The 16,274-nt window shown below is 47.0% G+C and overlaps 1 protein-coding gene across 1 annotated transcript in view; it reads right to left on the bottom strand.

The window, feature by feature from the left end:
* abr (ABR activator of RhoGEF and GTPase) overlaps window positions 1–16,274 on the bottom strand; it is a 198,397-nt gene that overhangs the window by 140,634 nt on the left and 41,489 nt on the right. The window contains exon 2 of the mRNA XM_056284764.1: window positions 985–1,166. Within this exon, the coding sequence (XP_056140739.1) occupies window positions 985–1,166 (182 nt within the window). The remainder of the gene's footprint in view (window positions 1–984; window positions 1,167–16,274) is intronic.

The raw sequence follows: 16,274 nt of genomic DNA, 5'->3' as shown, positions 1-16,274 counted from the left end.
CGAGTTGCAAGTATTGTTATTTTTTTTTAAAGATTTTTTGTTTTTTTGGCATTTTCCGCCTTTATTCAGCAGCGACAGTCGAGAGAGAGAGAGAGAGAGAGACAGAGACAGAGACAGAGACAGGAAAGGCAGGGGATGACATGCAGCAAAGGGCCCAGGCCAGATTCAAACCCAGGCCGCTGCAGTAAGGACTCAGCCTTATGTGGTACGTGCTCTACCAGGTGAGCCACCAGGGCGCCCCGCAAGTACTGTATTTGAATGTAATTTTGTTTATCTTTATGAAATACACCTACACCATGGGGCGCTTTGCCCATCTGATATGACGGCTAGTAAACAAAGGAGCCTATACTAGGCATGCTGCACGGCTGTTCTGTACTGTTCATTTTATGACCAGCGTTGTGACAGGAACGGAGTTGATAAGAGATTTGTTTCACTCGGGGCCTTACTGAATCCGGACGTATCGCCAAAACGGACAGCGTAACAGAAACCAGCCCGAAACGTCTCCACCGCCTGTAGTGATGTCATCACCAAACAGCTACGAGAGACACAGGTCGACCTCAGAGCAGTTGTGATCCAGTTACCGTCTTAGGAATGAGGTCTGGCAGCTGAGTCGACAGAGAGGGGTCTGCCCTGTGAATCCATACGCACGTCTTCTGCTCTCTCTCGCCCATCTGTCACATTAACCCCCCCCCTTTCTATGCAGCCCGTTGAAGCAGAAATGGGACGAAAGGAATCCAATAAGAACACAAAGATAGATGTGTGAGTTGCTGTACTTCTGTACACATGCACTGTATTTTTATATATGTGTGTGCACGCATGCATGCATGTTTGTGCATGTGCAAAGATGCATGCATACCAAGATGGATGTGCTTCACTGTTATTTTCCCCGGGTGCTGACGATTCCTGTACACTTCGCACTGTATCTGTATTTTGTATCTTTGTGTGTGTGTGTGTGTGTGTGTATGTGTGGGGGACCTCTCTTACCCCAGCCAGCAAGCCCTCTGGAGGTGTGGGGGAGATGGCCTCGCCGTCGGGCCCGCGGGGAGCGCACAACTGAGGGGACATGGTGGGGGATTCGTCTATGAAGGGCATGGTCTCCGAACCGTCCTGGGACTTGCCGTCCTCCGCCCCGTCCCCCTCGTATCCATCTGTGTTGTAATTAAAATCTGGAGGAGTGGCAGGAGAGGGGGGGGGAGAGAGGGAGAGAGATGCAAGTTAGTATTTCACCTGAAGGAGCAGGCTGAGCTGGGCTCTGCTGACAACATGGAGGTCTGGCGGTGGGAAAGCTGGCGTAGGTGTTCAGGGCTTTAGTGAAAGTGACAGCTCCAGTGGAGGAGAACTGAACTGAGCCGCCCCAGAGCGGCACTTACCTAAAACGGCTTCCATCCTTCCTAGGAGAACGATGAAAACAAAAGGAGGGATAACGGGCGTGGAAGGGAATACATGAAAATATAATGTCCAGACACCAAAAACCCCGGCTTGACTTCCCTCATATCCATTCCAGTACGCTCAACGAGAGAGCTGGGAAACTGGCACGGCAGCGGTGGGAGGCATCACCCTGCCGAAGCTCTCCTAGAGGAGAAAGTGGGCGTCTTCGATGAACAACGGGGGACAGGAAGAGCAGCGTTGGTGTGTGCATGTTGCTGCTGTCATGTGCAGAGGTGGGAACAGAGTCCCAAAGGTCAAATCCAGGTAAATTGGATCAGCTTCATTTCCCGTTTGCGAGCAATTAACAAACGGGGCTGCGCCAGGCGTGCGCCCCGCAACGTGACAAGCACGAAAAAAAGCCTGCGACGAGCGGGCTTTTGTAAAAGCAGATCTACACACACGAGTTGCCGTGTGAGGCACGAAAAATGTGATGTGGGAGCTGCGTGGGTGCGGACATCTGCCAGGCACCAACCCCCCTCACACACACACACAGACACACACACAAACACTGACAGCCCGCTTGAAAGCAGCACCGACTGTGTGAGGGCATGCAAATGCATGTGCACGCACGCCAGAGTGCGCACATGCAGCAACGCCGTGATGCGACGCTGCTGTGAAACTAACGAGCCACACCGGCTTACAATGGAAAAACAAAAGCAGGGGTTAATTCCCACAGGGACAGCACACATCATCAAACCTCCGGGTGTTAGGGGGCTAAAAAGGGGCCCCGGCACACTCGGTCTGCCAACTTCTGACGCACACCGTAACACACAGGCACTGGACCGCCCCCCCTTCTTGTCAGTCAAACTAAATCAGACCCTCCCCATCTATTGACTTCACGCACCCGCGGACATGTGGAACCCAACAGTGAGGTTTGCCGCCATATGCTTAATGTGTAACACTACGACAGCCGGGTGATGACACAACACATCAGCTATTGAGGTTGTGCGTCAAATCGCTGACGTCGCTCTAAATGGATTCAGACGGTGGTGGAATTTACCTCTGCTCAAATGTGAAATAGTGACGCACGGACGGGGGTTAATGTACTGAAACCAGGTTTAGCAGTCGCACTATTCAAACTGTGCTGCCATCACGCCACGGCCAAGCCCCTCGCAGCCACCCTGCGGGTCTTCATCTCTCTCCCTCTCTCTCCATCTGTTGCCTCCCTGCTAGCAGCAACGCCTCCCCTTTTCACTTTCTGGCCTCCATCAGACCAGTCTGTCCCTGTCCGTCCCCCTCTGTTCAGGAGAGATCCGCACATTACAGGACATCACAGGACATCACAGGACAGAGGTCAGTATGCAGTATGTTTGCATATTCTCTAGGGAATGCTACTTGGCTGATGCTGACATTAAAAAAACTTTTAAAAAAACAAAAAAAAACAAATAAGGGGGCGTCCGGGTAGCGTAGCAGTCTATTCCATTGCCTACCAAACACGGGGATCGGCGGTTTGAATCCCCATTACCTCCAATTTGGTCGGGCGTCCCTACAGACATATTTGGCTGTGTCTGCGGGTGGGAAGCCGGATGTGGGTGTGTGTCCTGGTTGCTGCACTAGCACCTCCTCTGGTCGGTCGGGGCACCTATTCGGGGGGGGGGGGGTAACTGGGGGGAATAGTGTGATCCTCCCATGCGCTATGTGCCCCTGGCAAAACTCCTCACTGTCAGGTGAAAAGAGGCGGCTGGCGACTCCGCAGGTATCGGAGGAGGCATGTGGTAGTCTGCAGCCCTCCCCGGGTCGGCAGAGGGGGCGGAGCAACAGCCGGGACGCCTCGGAAGAGTGGGGCAATCAGTCAAAAAGGGGGGAAAAGGGGGGCGAAATAAAAAAAACAGATAAGATATTACCCATGAAACGACAAGATAGAATATCCAATGGCATCTATAAATATCTACATTTTATAGGCGAGGGAATAAAGAATTTAAGGAATTATAGCCGTGCAAAATGCAAAACCAGGTAACACCAGAGAAGGGGAGATATGTACACCTGGAGTGCCCTCAGTGGGGTGCACTCAGTAGAGTGCCTGTAGAGCAGTGCACTCAGTTACTGAGTGCACTGCTCTAGCTTTATTTGACTTTTAATGATGTTTGCCAAGGTCAGGGGCACATTTCCACAACAATTTACCGGGTTACTACAAATCTTTACACTCAGGATGTGAAGGCAGCAGAGGACAGACTGTTTATTTACAGTTAAATGAGTTGCAAACATAGCGTCCGGGTAGCGTAGCGGCCTATTCCGTTGTCTACCAACACGGGGATCACCGGTTCGAATCCCCATGTTGCCTCCGGCTTGGTCAGGCATTCCTACAGACACATTTGGCCATGTCTGCGGGTGGGAAGCCGGATGTGGGTATGTGTCCTGGTCACTGCACTAGCGCCTCCTCTGTTCAGTCAGGGCGCCTGTTCAAGGGGGAGGGAGAACTGGGAGGAATAGTATGATCCTCCCATGTGCTACGTCCCCCTGGTGAAACTCCTCACTGTCAGGTGAAAAGAAGTGGCTGGCGACTCCACATGTACTGGAGGAGGCATGTGGTAGTCTGCAGCCCTCCCCGGATCGGCAGAGGGGGTGGAGCAGCGACCAGGACGGCTCCGAAGAGTGGGGTTAATTAGCCAAGTGCAATTGGGAGGAAAGGGGGGAAAATCCCCCCCCCCAAAAAAAGAGTTGCAAACCACTGCTGCAAAGTCACATGGAAGAGGAAGAAACTGGAGGCAAGACGGGAATAATGGCTTCTCTGTTAATAAAACAACATAGATACAACATTGGATATAGACAGCTCACAAAAGAATGTTTTACAGTCCACATGTGACAGTTTTGCAGATGTTGCTTTCCCTGGATCAAGAAGTGGGACGCAGAAAAAGTGACCTATTAACTAGGAACCAGAGAACGACGGCAAGAAAAGAATTTCACTTCGCAAGTAATTCAGAGCAGACGCCAGCATTATATTATGATATGATCCAAATACAGAGCAGACCTACCCAGCGACCCATAAATAAATAAATAAATAAATACAGGGACACAGCAGTCCCCCAACCAGACCCGGAGGCTACAGTGTGTCCGTTTCACTAAAGGAGATGTGCACACATTCATCATCATCATCATCAGTTCTGTAAGCGATGGAGGTCGTAGGAGCACAGCTGATGCCTCTACAGGTTGAGTCATCGTTGTGTTTCAGAAGGGGGGAGTACCTGGTGGTCCCTATCTCCTCTCCGGGTATGGATGGCCGTTGGTCCACAGGGGAACTCATCCACCCTTTGACAGGTTTTGTTTTTAGTCCTGCTGGGTGTCCACACATCCTCCTCACAACAACCCAAGGGTTGAGGCAGGGGTGCCGGTTTAGTCGCCGACGACCCGACGGTTGCCGTTTAACGTCGTACCCAGCGCGCAAATCACTCCGATTTAAATGGAGAAAAACTTGTAATATATTTATTATGTCGTAACATTTTCCAATATTTTTGCTCCTGTGCTAGTTTTCCAACGGGTCAAGCTTTGAAAGCTTCCCTGTAAATTGCGACTACTATGTCTACATGACTACACTGTCGCCTTAAAAGAACTTTTTTTTTTTGTAAATACAAAAAGGGCCTACGTCTCTTTGTAGGCCGTAGCGCCACCTGTCTCTCCATCAACACATGTTGACGCCATCAGCACATAATTGATGCGTTATCATATCGGTGCAACATACCAGGCACAGTTTTGATATCTGTGCCGATACCGATAACACATTTTCTAAGCGATTACTGGCCGATAACAATAAACTGACCGATATATCAAGCTACCCTAATAATTTCCCTCATAATGGGGGAAACATGGGGGTCTACAGTCTATCTACAGTCTCTACTGGGCTACATCACTACTCAAACCACTACTGTAATGTTTCCTTAAAGATAATTTTTCATGCTATAGCCCCAACACGAGTGTATTCTGGTGAGACACATTATTGCATACGCACACAGAGACATGAGCTTAAAAATCGAGGCTACTTTGATCAGCTAATGCATTCTGACAATCCCCATGTGTGACAAACACAAAATCAATAATGTGATGTCGGTCAACGGGGGGGGGGATTTAGGTCGGGTTTCTTCGGCGGAAAAGGCTCCATCAGCCTCAAACTGTTACTACTGGTGAACAGACAGACAAGATCCTACACAACACACTAATCGGGTAAAACTGACAGGCTCGACATGATATTGTCATTAGAAATGAGACAACACCATGTACTGCCTTGCAGAGAGATAACATCTTATGGAGGACTCGACGCGGCTCACAATGTACTGTATCATTACACCGCAGGGGAAGTATCCCGCGTGGCTCTGTGTGTAAACGGGCTCGGTACGGCGAATAGACACCGCCAGGCAGCAGGTGTCCAAACTTACCATGGGGGGAGATGAGCGAGCGGAGGACACACACTGCCTCAAAGAAGAAAGCCATGTTGACCGATCCAACACCTCATCGGCGGTGGTTCATTTTACCGCGAGCTTGTCACACCATCCACGGTTCGGTCTTGAGAATGTACGACACCAGCACAAACCGGCCCGTCCAACGGATAGACAAGCGAAACAGATGAAACCTCGAGGTGAAATGTTCTGTCCCGCTGCACTTTTTGCTGCACTAAATAAAGAAGACCGTTCTTGCAAAGACGCAGGAAAAATATGAAAATGAAGAAGGCACTCTGAATGCCTGGCCTGGCAGTACCCAACTGAATATCCTCAATGTTGTCTGGCACACAAATAGTCCTCATTCAAAGTGAGGCAATAAAGCATACCCAGTCACAATAAAGCACACTGTAGAGAAACCAACACACACACATACACACACAAACACACACACACATGCAGAGGAAGAGAGTAGTTTCTGTGCCTCAGAAATACATTGTGGACGTGAATATGTTCCCCTAACCAGTCAATATTGTGCCATTACTTCCCAGTAGAACAATTCATATTACCACAATGTATAGTTCATCATGCCGCACTTTATAAAACTCAACAGTACAAGTGTACATTCAAACGCACTGTACATGGCCACCCCACATAAACTGGCCTAAAGGGGATTTTTGAGGTACACAGTCATATTCCAGTCTCACAAATCCAACACCAAACACCAGGGGGGCAATTTTAACTCTAAAACCCTGCCAAGAGTGCGAGCAAACAAACTCACTGGCAAGATAGCTGCTGCAGAGGAGCGAGCTAGAGAGATTAGTGGTCTTCCAATTTGGAAATTATTAAACTCACGTTGCTTGCAACACACATCTGTACCAGCTACACATAATACGGTAAGCTCCCAGTGAATCCAACACGTGTTTGATGACGGCTTGGCTCAGATGGAAACACTCACTGGGGATTTGGGGTATTTAACGTCAGAGTCGAAACAGGAGAGAGAACCGAACAGAGAGTTCAAAGGACCTGCTAATAAATGCTTTCTTTTGAAATCGGCTGAAATATGTGGAGCTCCTTGGAAAGTACTTCTCAAATTAGAAGAGTGACAAAAGGAGCTGAGATGGAAAACTGAGAAAAGAAGAAGAAAACCGATTGTTATTGGACATAAAACAATTCCGAGTCTTTGTCTCACCTGCGAAAATTATGTTTTGAAGAGATATCACTGAAATCCCAGTACATACCCGGGTTTTCCTCAAGACCCAACAAACAGTTTAATAGGTGACATATAAAACATTATCACACGGTTTCTGAGAATTGACTGAGGTCGGGAGTTTCCCTACTAACAACTTTTCTTTCCTTGCCAGTCAAGTCAAAAGGGAACCAGGCAGAGTACAAAACTACTCACGGGACTTGAAAGTGGCACACTGACCCACGTGCGTGACGGAAGAACAGATTTACCCAGTCATCCAAACTCAGCACAATACCACTACCAAGATGGGTTTAAGCATCCTCTGTAATGCTCATCTATCTCAGGGGAAAGCATCCTCTGTAATGCTCATCTATCTCAGGGGAAAGCATCCTCTGTAATGCTCATCTATGTCAGGGGAAAGCATCCTCTGTAATGCTCATCTATCTCATGGGAAAGCATCCTGTGTAATGCTCATCTATCTCAGGGGAAAGCATCCTCTGTAATGCACATCTATGTCAGGTGAAAGCATTCTCTGGAATGCTCATCTATGTCAGGGGAAAGCATCATCTGTAATGCTCATCTATGTCAGGGGAAAGCATCCTGTGTAATGCTCATCTATCTCAGGGGAAAGCATCCTCTGTAATGCTCATCTATCTCAGGGGAAAGCATCCTGTGTAATGCTCATCTATGTCAGGGGAAAGCATCCTGTGTAATGCTCATCTATGTCAGGGGAAAGCATCCTGTGTAATGCTCATTTACGTCAGGGGAAAGCATCCTCTGTAATGCTCATTTATATCAGGGGAAAGCACCCTCTGTAATGCTCATCTATGTCAGGGGAAAGCATCCTGTGTAATGCTCATCTATGTCAGGGGAAAGCATCATCTGTAATGCTCATCTATGTCAGGGGAAAACATTCTCTGTAATGCTCATCTATGTCAGGGGAAAGCATCCTGTGTAATGCTCATCTATGTCGGGGGAAAGCATCCTGTGTAATGCTCATCTATCTCGGGGGAAAGCATCCTGTGTAATGCTCATCTATGTCAGGGGAAAGGTGCAGGGAGAGATCATGGGCCAGCTGCTTGCTTCTTTTCTAACTTATATGCTTCAACCTGAAAACTGCATATGATGATTTACAATTCGATAACTTCAGACTTACATGTAAACAAATTAAAAATGACTCCAAGTCGGACCAAAGTTAAAACCCTATTTTCTAGCGTCACTGAATTTAATCGCCATGCATTTTGCACTCTTTTCACTGAAAAGCACAAATGGAAAAATTCAGTTTTTCCATTTTTCTCTTTTTAAAGAAGAGTTCCACTTAGTTTAGCTTCTCTTGATTGATCGTTTTCTGACACTCATGTCATCACGCACTTGTTTACATCCAGCCAATCAGATCGAATCATCAAAATATGAAACCTCGCCCAGCCTTGCTTGTACCCGTCACGTAAAGGTCGGCCCATGAATATTAATGAGGACCAGACTACTCCCTCACGATTCTTGAGACAACTGAGGAAAGTTATTGATAAAGCCATAACATTTCTTTTTTACGATTTATAAACAAAGAAAATCTTACTGGACGTTTTATTATGCCGTCTTCAAGGTTTTTCAACATGAAAAGTTCAATCTCATCTCTGATTCTGGACCGACTTTAAGGCCCTTGATGGCACCATACACAACAGAAGTAAACCCAACACCTTAGACTGCACCTCTTCTATGAGCTCTCCAACACAGCTTTACTCATAAATAACAGATCGCTAAAGGGCATTTCAGGGCACTGGGTTCACTTATTGTTTAGGTGAAAATGAAAAAGGTTTTTCTGGATCCTGTTTGCCAATCATTCTGCCTTTAAAATATATGAATAATATAAGTAGAAATGACACATGAAGAGGTCATTCCATATTTTAGCATGTCAACCGCTAGCGACTTCTGCTAGCGATGTAGCTCTTCTGCTCGTGACGGCTAGCGACGTAGCTTTAAACACGATCAAATTTCACCTCAAGCGACCTAGAAACACATAAGACAGCAACCTTCAAAAGGGGAAAGAGTCAACATGAGTAAACATGAGCACATAGTTAAAGGCAATTAATTCATACTGGACTGAAACAGGGTTGGACCCAGAATCCCTTATCTGGGCAAGAAATTTACATCATGTTTTAGAGGTCCATTAATGAACGCACAATTTGAAGTCCTCTCCCCCCATAAATAATAACTACTATATGAACTGGTGAAACTGTCTTCGTTAATAAACAAGACCGACTGTGATCCAGTTGGGTGAACTAACTTGAACTTGTTTTTCCTGTTGTGAACAGGTGAAGACGGGGATGTGTACACCCCTGTGTTATTGATTACCCACAGGTTTGAATAGTAAAAAGACTCGCAGTTGTGCAGATCCAACGTCTCTTACTTGAATCACTTTGCATTCACCACAGCTCTAATGCAAATCAGCCATGCTGATGAGGAAGCACGAACTGATGACATCACCCGCATACAACACAGATACACATGCAGTGTCGGATGTGTATACACAGGCGTGTGTGTGTGTGTGTATGTGTGTGAGAAACAATTTTGTCAAAATTATATGGGTTTCAAACTAGAACACCTGTCAGACAGGGTAAATATACACACAGGCACATGCAGGAGTCACTGCGCTACATACTGAAAAAGCAAAGTGTTGACATCGGCCCTGCACAGCCGGCACCACCTCAGCAGCTCCAGGGCAATGCACTCAAAGTCTGATTACAGTTGCAGCACAGGGCGTCCAGGTAGCGTGGCGGTCTATTCTGTTGCCTGCAAACACGGGGATCACTGGTTCGAATCCCCGTGTTACCTCCGGCTTGGTCGGGTGTCCCTACAGACACAACCGGCCATGTCTGCGAGTGGGAAGCCGGATGTGGGTATGTGTCCTGGTCGCCGCACTAGTGCCTCCTCTGGTTGGTCAGGGCGCCTGTTCGGGGGGCACGTGGAAGTCTGCAGCCCTCCCCGGATCGGCAGAGGGGGGTGGAGCAGCGACCGGGACGGCTCAGAAGAGTGTAGTAATTGGCCGGATACAATTGGGGAGAAAAAAGGCGGGGCCAAATCCCCCCCCCCCAAAAAAAAAATGTGTTGCAGCACAGAAATCCCAGCTCCTGATCACCACCTGGTTATTCATCTGGTTATTTATTATACGGCACTGAAGGAGCATGAAAAAAAAACAACAAATTCGCTTCACAAATAACGGTTTTATGAGACAGCAGACAACTGTTTTGGTTTGTCAACTCTTACTCGTCAGCACTTTGCTGACTTCAAGTCATGGCATAGCAGTTAATCCACCCAGCTGTTGGGCCGTGTGATTTACTGGACTCGCTGGTTCGATCCATGTGTTTAAAATTACATGTTGGCACCACAGACCAGCACCGTGTCCTAACAGCAAACAATAACCTACAAAATCACAAAACACAGACCGTTCCCCCCCCCCCCCTCACACAAAGCCAGTGATGGCACGCTGTCCTGAACCTTTTACTTTGTCGTCAAAGTCATAATGCCCCAACGGACTGATGGGAGCTAAAATTGTCCATAAATGTGAAAACAAAATCTCCTAATCAACAGCGTGTGTAATATGTCCACAGGCGAACATCCTCATCAATAACAACAACATGACACGAACAAACATTATTTTAAACCCAGCACGACAATGGCTAACGACCTCATTTAGGGGCCCCTAAATATTGATCCTATATGTCGGTGATTCTCAGTCCGGTCCTCGGGGACCTCCGCTAATGGTTTTCTATTCTGCCAGATAATTAATTACATCTACCTGCTGTTCCAGTTACTCCATCAAAAAATGTACTGCTATTATGCGTAGCAGTAATAGTGGTAGATGTAGTAGTAGTAGTAGTAGTAGTAGTAGTAGCGATAGTGGAAGACGTATCACCCCTTTCAGTTTAGAATGCAGCATTGTCTACAGACCAGCACATTTTGTTGTGGTTCAGCAACTTGCTCAAGGGTACTTATGAAGGGCCGATGTCTGCAGCATGGAGGTCTGGATTTGGATGTGCTGATTGATTGATTACCGCTGGGCTTGCTCGCCATCTGTTTACAACTCTAGCAAGCAGTCAAATACACACACACACACACACACACACACACACAGCCCGCTGTCAATGGACATCACTCCTTCAGTTAACCGCTCCTGACGGACATGTACGAACCCACCTGTCACTGTCAGGAACGGCGCCCATCTCCGCTAACTAGGGCGAAGGCTGCCATGACAACTAGCTCGTTGACGTTTGTTAAATGTCAGTTAATTGCGTGGCCATACTGTATCCCTCGTGCGCACATACACACACACACAAAAAGATGACTGCGGGAGAAAATGGTTAAAATCAGACAGACGGGGAGAGACATTTCTAAATGGAGTGGTGTGGGTTAGCGGCGGGCGCTAGCCGGCGACTCCCCCGCCTCTCATCCGTACCAAATAATACACCACCACGGGGGTGAGGTGGATCACTCGTCTGCTGTTCCGCCTGGTGCCGAGTGCACGCCGGCTGTGAGTGTTGTGCGACCAAGGAAGTCTGTGGCGGTGAAAATACCGACTCTATTCTGACATAATGTTCAGCGCCTTGCCCCCTGCTCGTCGACTGCAGCCTTCGTGTGAGCGTGGCGTGGCGTGGCGTGTACTTGTTAATGGGCCTGGTCAGTTATGAAAAACATTCCCGGCTCATCACCGAGGGAGCAAAACTCTACACGGGGAAGTACGGTCTAGACTGAAAATCTAATCTAAGTGTGGGCTTTCTAATGCCTCCTTGGTTTCAAATCGCTCCATTGTCGTCGTCCTCCCCCCCCCCGCCCGCCCGCCATTCCCACATCCTCGACCACTAACACGCATTAAAGTGAAAGCGGGAGCTGGTATCTGCTGAATGAGGGGAAGTTTTCTTTTTTGTGATGGGTTAAGTGACCAACTGTTGGAGAAAGGGATGGGATACTGAGACGAGAAAACAAGGAGACAGCTGCGAGGGGTCTCCCATCTACACCTGCTGGGCTGGGAATCAGCAGGTGCCTCCCAATCCGGCACTGTAAGGTATTTTACAACCAATTCAACACATTTTGCCATTTTTGAAATAGGCTACCGTGATACTTTTAAATAGTGCAGCTCCATTCCATTACGCCATTATCCAAACCGCTCATCCAAATTCAGGTCGCAGGATGCTGGAGCCTATCCCAGCAGTCACTGGGTGGCAGGCGGGGGGAGACACCCTGGACGGGCCACAAGGCCATCACAGGGCCAACACCCATACGTGCCACGTAATACCAACTCAAAAATAATTTACACCGCCACTATTAATGCAAATAATTAACGTGGGGTACTACATGCGTTGCAAATTTATATGTAAATAGAGGCTTTACCTAAATAGCCGTTTAAACCATGAGCATCATGAACCAATGTGCGAAACCACTTCATGAATGCCACTTAAAAGAAGTTTATGAAGATCTTTACAATGGCTTTAAGCCCCGAAACATTAGCTCGTTAGAGTTTCCTCGTAGCTGGAAAGTATAACGTGGAAAATTCTAGAACACACCCCATTTCATTTCACTAATGAGAGCGCCCATGTGTGTCAAGACAACGGCGTTCTAGCTCGCAAAGGGAGATTAGCACCGCTCTCACATTCATCTCCGACTGGCTTTTGAATTACAAAGGACGGAGCAGAAATAACAGAAATACTTGCAGTGCAAGCTCATTAAAATGGCTTATCTCACAACTGCATACTGACTCAGAATGTGGCTAATATAGCCAGCTAGCTAGCATTTTTCCTAATATAGCCAGCTAGCTAGCCTTCAGTGCATTGAGTGCAATTCAATATTTTGATTTTTCTTTTACAGTTCCTTCCCCTCTTATCGTCAGCGAACCATGAAAACTGCAATAATACAAAGAAAATGTACAACAACACGCATTTATCTTAAGCCAGGTCTCATAAAAGCTTAAAACACAAGTACGCGTCCCTGAGTAAACCATTCAAACTAGTCACATGAACAATTTCCCCCATGTAGAAATCACTACCTCAAACCTCTTCGCAACATCTACTCATTGTGTTTCAACATTGTGTTTCAGGGACAATGTTGTGACATCAAAATCTATACTAACAATATTAGCATCGTGATTTTGTGATGATTTGAAACCTCCCCTAACCCACCCCTAAAATCTCATCCACCTATTGATCTATTCGTTAAAATCAATCTACTATACGTAACATACCATCACATGGAGGTTTCTATGCAAAGTATTTTACACTAGGGGTGCAGTAATATCACATTTTACACGAGGGGTGCAGTAATATCACATTTTACACCAGGGATGACCAATATCACCCTTTTTATTGCAGATATCGATTCCAAGTACAACTCTTTAAATGTCAGCTGATAGCGAGTACAGATCCAAGCCTTTTTTACTTAACAGACTTACAGCCTTCACACACACACACACACACACACACACACACACACACACACACACACACACACACAGTCAGAATGTTTCATGTGCATTTAATTTAAAGCCATCATCATGGTCCAATGACTCTATAAAGTCTGGAAGCTGACTGAATGATGCGGAAAAACACAGAAAATCGAACTGATCCGGAAACGACAGGTGATTTTTATGGAGTGGTGCGCAAACTTAATGCACAAAACATGAGGTCGTATTAATTTAACGAGCGAAATTTCCGCACGAAAAATTTGGACTTGGTATGCAAAGGCCTTTAGGCCATTCGTTTGGGGTCAACGACTAAAATAACTAATAAATTATAATAAGTGCGGCACAGTGGCACAGTGGTTAGCGCGGTCTCCTCACAGCACGAAGGTCCTGGGTTTGAGCCCCGGGGTAGTCCAACCTTGGGGGTTCGTCCCGGGTCATCCTCTGTGTGGAGTTTGCATGTTCTCCCTGTGTCTGCGTTGGTTTCCTGCGGGCTCCGGGGGCTCCGGTTTCCTCCCACAGTCCAAAGACATGTAGGTCAGGTGAATCGGCCATGCTAAATTGTTCCTAGGGTGTGAATAATGGCCTGGCGGCCTATCCAGGGTGTCTCCCCGCCTGCCGCCCAATGACTGCCGGGATAGGCTCCAGCATCCCCGTGACTCTGAGAACAGGGTAAGCGGTTGGATAATGGATGGATGGACAGTTGGGTTTTTTCCACCATTGCAGGGAATACAGGCTTCCATGTGCCAAAAACACAGTAAATCAAGCCATTTCACTTACTCATGGCATACTCGGAAATTAGCCTTGGGTAAAATCTCCGATACGCCATTCAAGCCTGGTATCATCCTAGTATTGGTGCATCTATATTTTCCACTCCGTTACCTGTATTTTAAGTATGTGGTGCCCTACTGGGAATGGAGTCCCAGACGTGGCGGTGCCAAGTCCCCCCCCCCCCGCTTCACAGCGCTGGGTGTTAACTAGCTTTGGATGTTAAGCAACCATTTGACAACCTAAATGGATGGATGCAGCGTAAAGCCTTTTAGCCGGAGAGAAGATTTACTACCCTTATTCCCTAAAGCCCGCCAGGGGAGTCAGCTGGCTCAGGGCTATGAGTGTTATAACGCTGACCTCTGCATCCTGCACAGCCTTCTGACTCCCACCCGGGGCAGCTGAGTCACAGCCCGGACACTCCCCGGCCGCATCAAATTACAAAAACCCCGAGCTAGAGCGGCCGTTGTGAGGCGGTTTTTGTGCGCAAACCTGGATTGAAACACACACCAAGTAAAAGGCTGTTTCGTACAACAACAAAAAAATACAACTACATGTAAATAGGAAACGATTTTTAAGCGCCACTTGGAATATTAAGCTGCACCTTTGTCAGAAGAGCTGGAATGAGGGCAGCGGTTGTGAAGGCAGTGATAACGTGCATCACACAGCTCAGCGCTATGCTAGGCTACGTGGGGGGACTGACAGGGACATCCAACATGATGCAAATACATACATGCATGCACACACACACACGGCAATACAGACACACTGATGGACACATACGCTAAAGGGAGAATCTGACAAAAACGTAGTCGTTTTCATCAAAAAGAGATTGAAGAAAGATGGCGGAAAAGAGAACTTCTCTTCTCCTCCTCCTGCTGATGCCGCGATGTAACGCCACCGGCTTCAGTCACAACGCTGTGTGTCGGTGTGTGTATGTGTGCGATGTGACGACAATGAGGGATTACCCAGTGACAGACATGAGACACAGCAAACACACATGGAAGTCGTCTCAAGTGCCTCACATTCTTTTTCGGTAACACTTTATAATAGCTACACAAATGAAGTTAAGTATTAGTAACTGCTGAAGTCATCATTTGTAAAGCATTTGTAAAGCATTTGTAAAGCAAGACGACACCGCTGGCTAGTGAGTGTGTTATCAGACGTTTATGAATACTTAATAATGCTGCAATTCATGATTAATTCATGTACAAACGTACATGTAAACAGTTTGTTAATCGTGCACTTATACTTTCTAAAGGCTCTTATGATCCTTTAGACTTTGTGAGTCTCGAGGTACTGCTGGCCTTTCAGACTAATGTGTAAATGCTTTGTAAGGCAGAGATAGCCCTCACTTTACATGAGGTCACACAAAATACTTACCTAACAACTACTAGTAACTACCTGAACTAATGAACTGCAGTATTAATAAAACATCTGTTCACACACACTGACCACCGGTGCTGTCGTGCCTTACAGATGCTTTACAAATGATGAATTCAGTAGTTACTAATACTTAACTAATGCTTCATGTGTGTAGTTATTACAGTGCTACCTCTCTTTCTCCCCGACCCAGTGCACTACACCACATCCGCACAAAGACACAAGGAGTAACACACTGATTACTATGACAACTGACCAGAGAAGGAATAAACCAATACTGTGTGTGTGTGTGTGTGTGTGTGTGTGTGTGTGTGTGTGTGTGTGTGTGTGTGTGTTTTGGTGTGTGCGTGCAAGCATGTTTGTGTGTGTGTACTGATGACTGAGAATCTGTACTGGGTGTTTTAAAGACAAAGGTGAGCAGGGACATTCACATAATGAATGTACTGAATGTTTTGGGGGGGTTTTTTTCAGACAAGATGGCGGCACAGTAGTGTGATAATCTGTCCATCCATCCATGATCCAAGCCACTCATCCTAACTAGGGTCACAGGTTGCTGGAGCCTATCCCAGCGGTCGGTCATTGGGCGGCCTGCCGACGTACACACACACATATTCACACCTAGGGACAATTTGGTACGGCCGATTCAGCTGACCTACATGTCTTTGGACTGTGGGAGGAAACCGGAGCACCCAGA

The sequence above is a fragment of the Lampris incognitus genome, chromosome 8, assembly GCF_029633865.1.
Source record: "Lampris incognitus isolate fLamInc1 chromosome 8, fLamInc1.hap2, whole genome shotgun sequence".
NCBI lineage: Eukaryota > Metazoa > Chordata > Actinopteri > Lampriformes > Lampridae > Lampris > Lampris incognitus.
The sequence above is the reverse complement of the archived record's forward strand: the minus strand, read 5'-3'. Positions and strand labels throughout refer to the sequence as shown.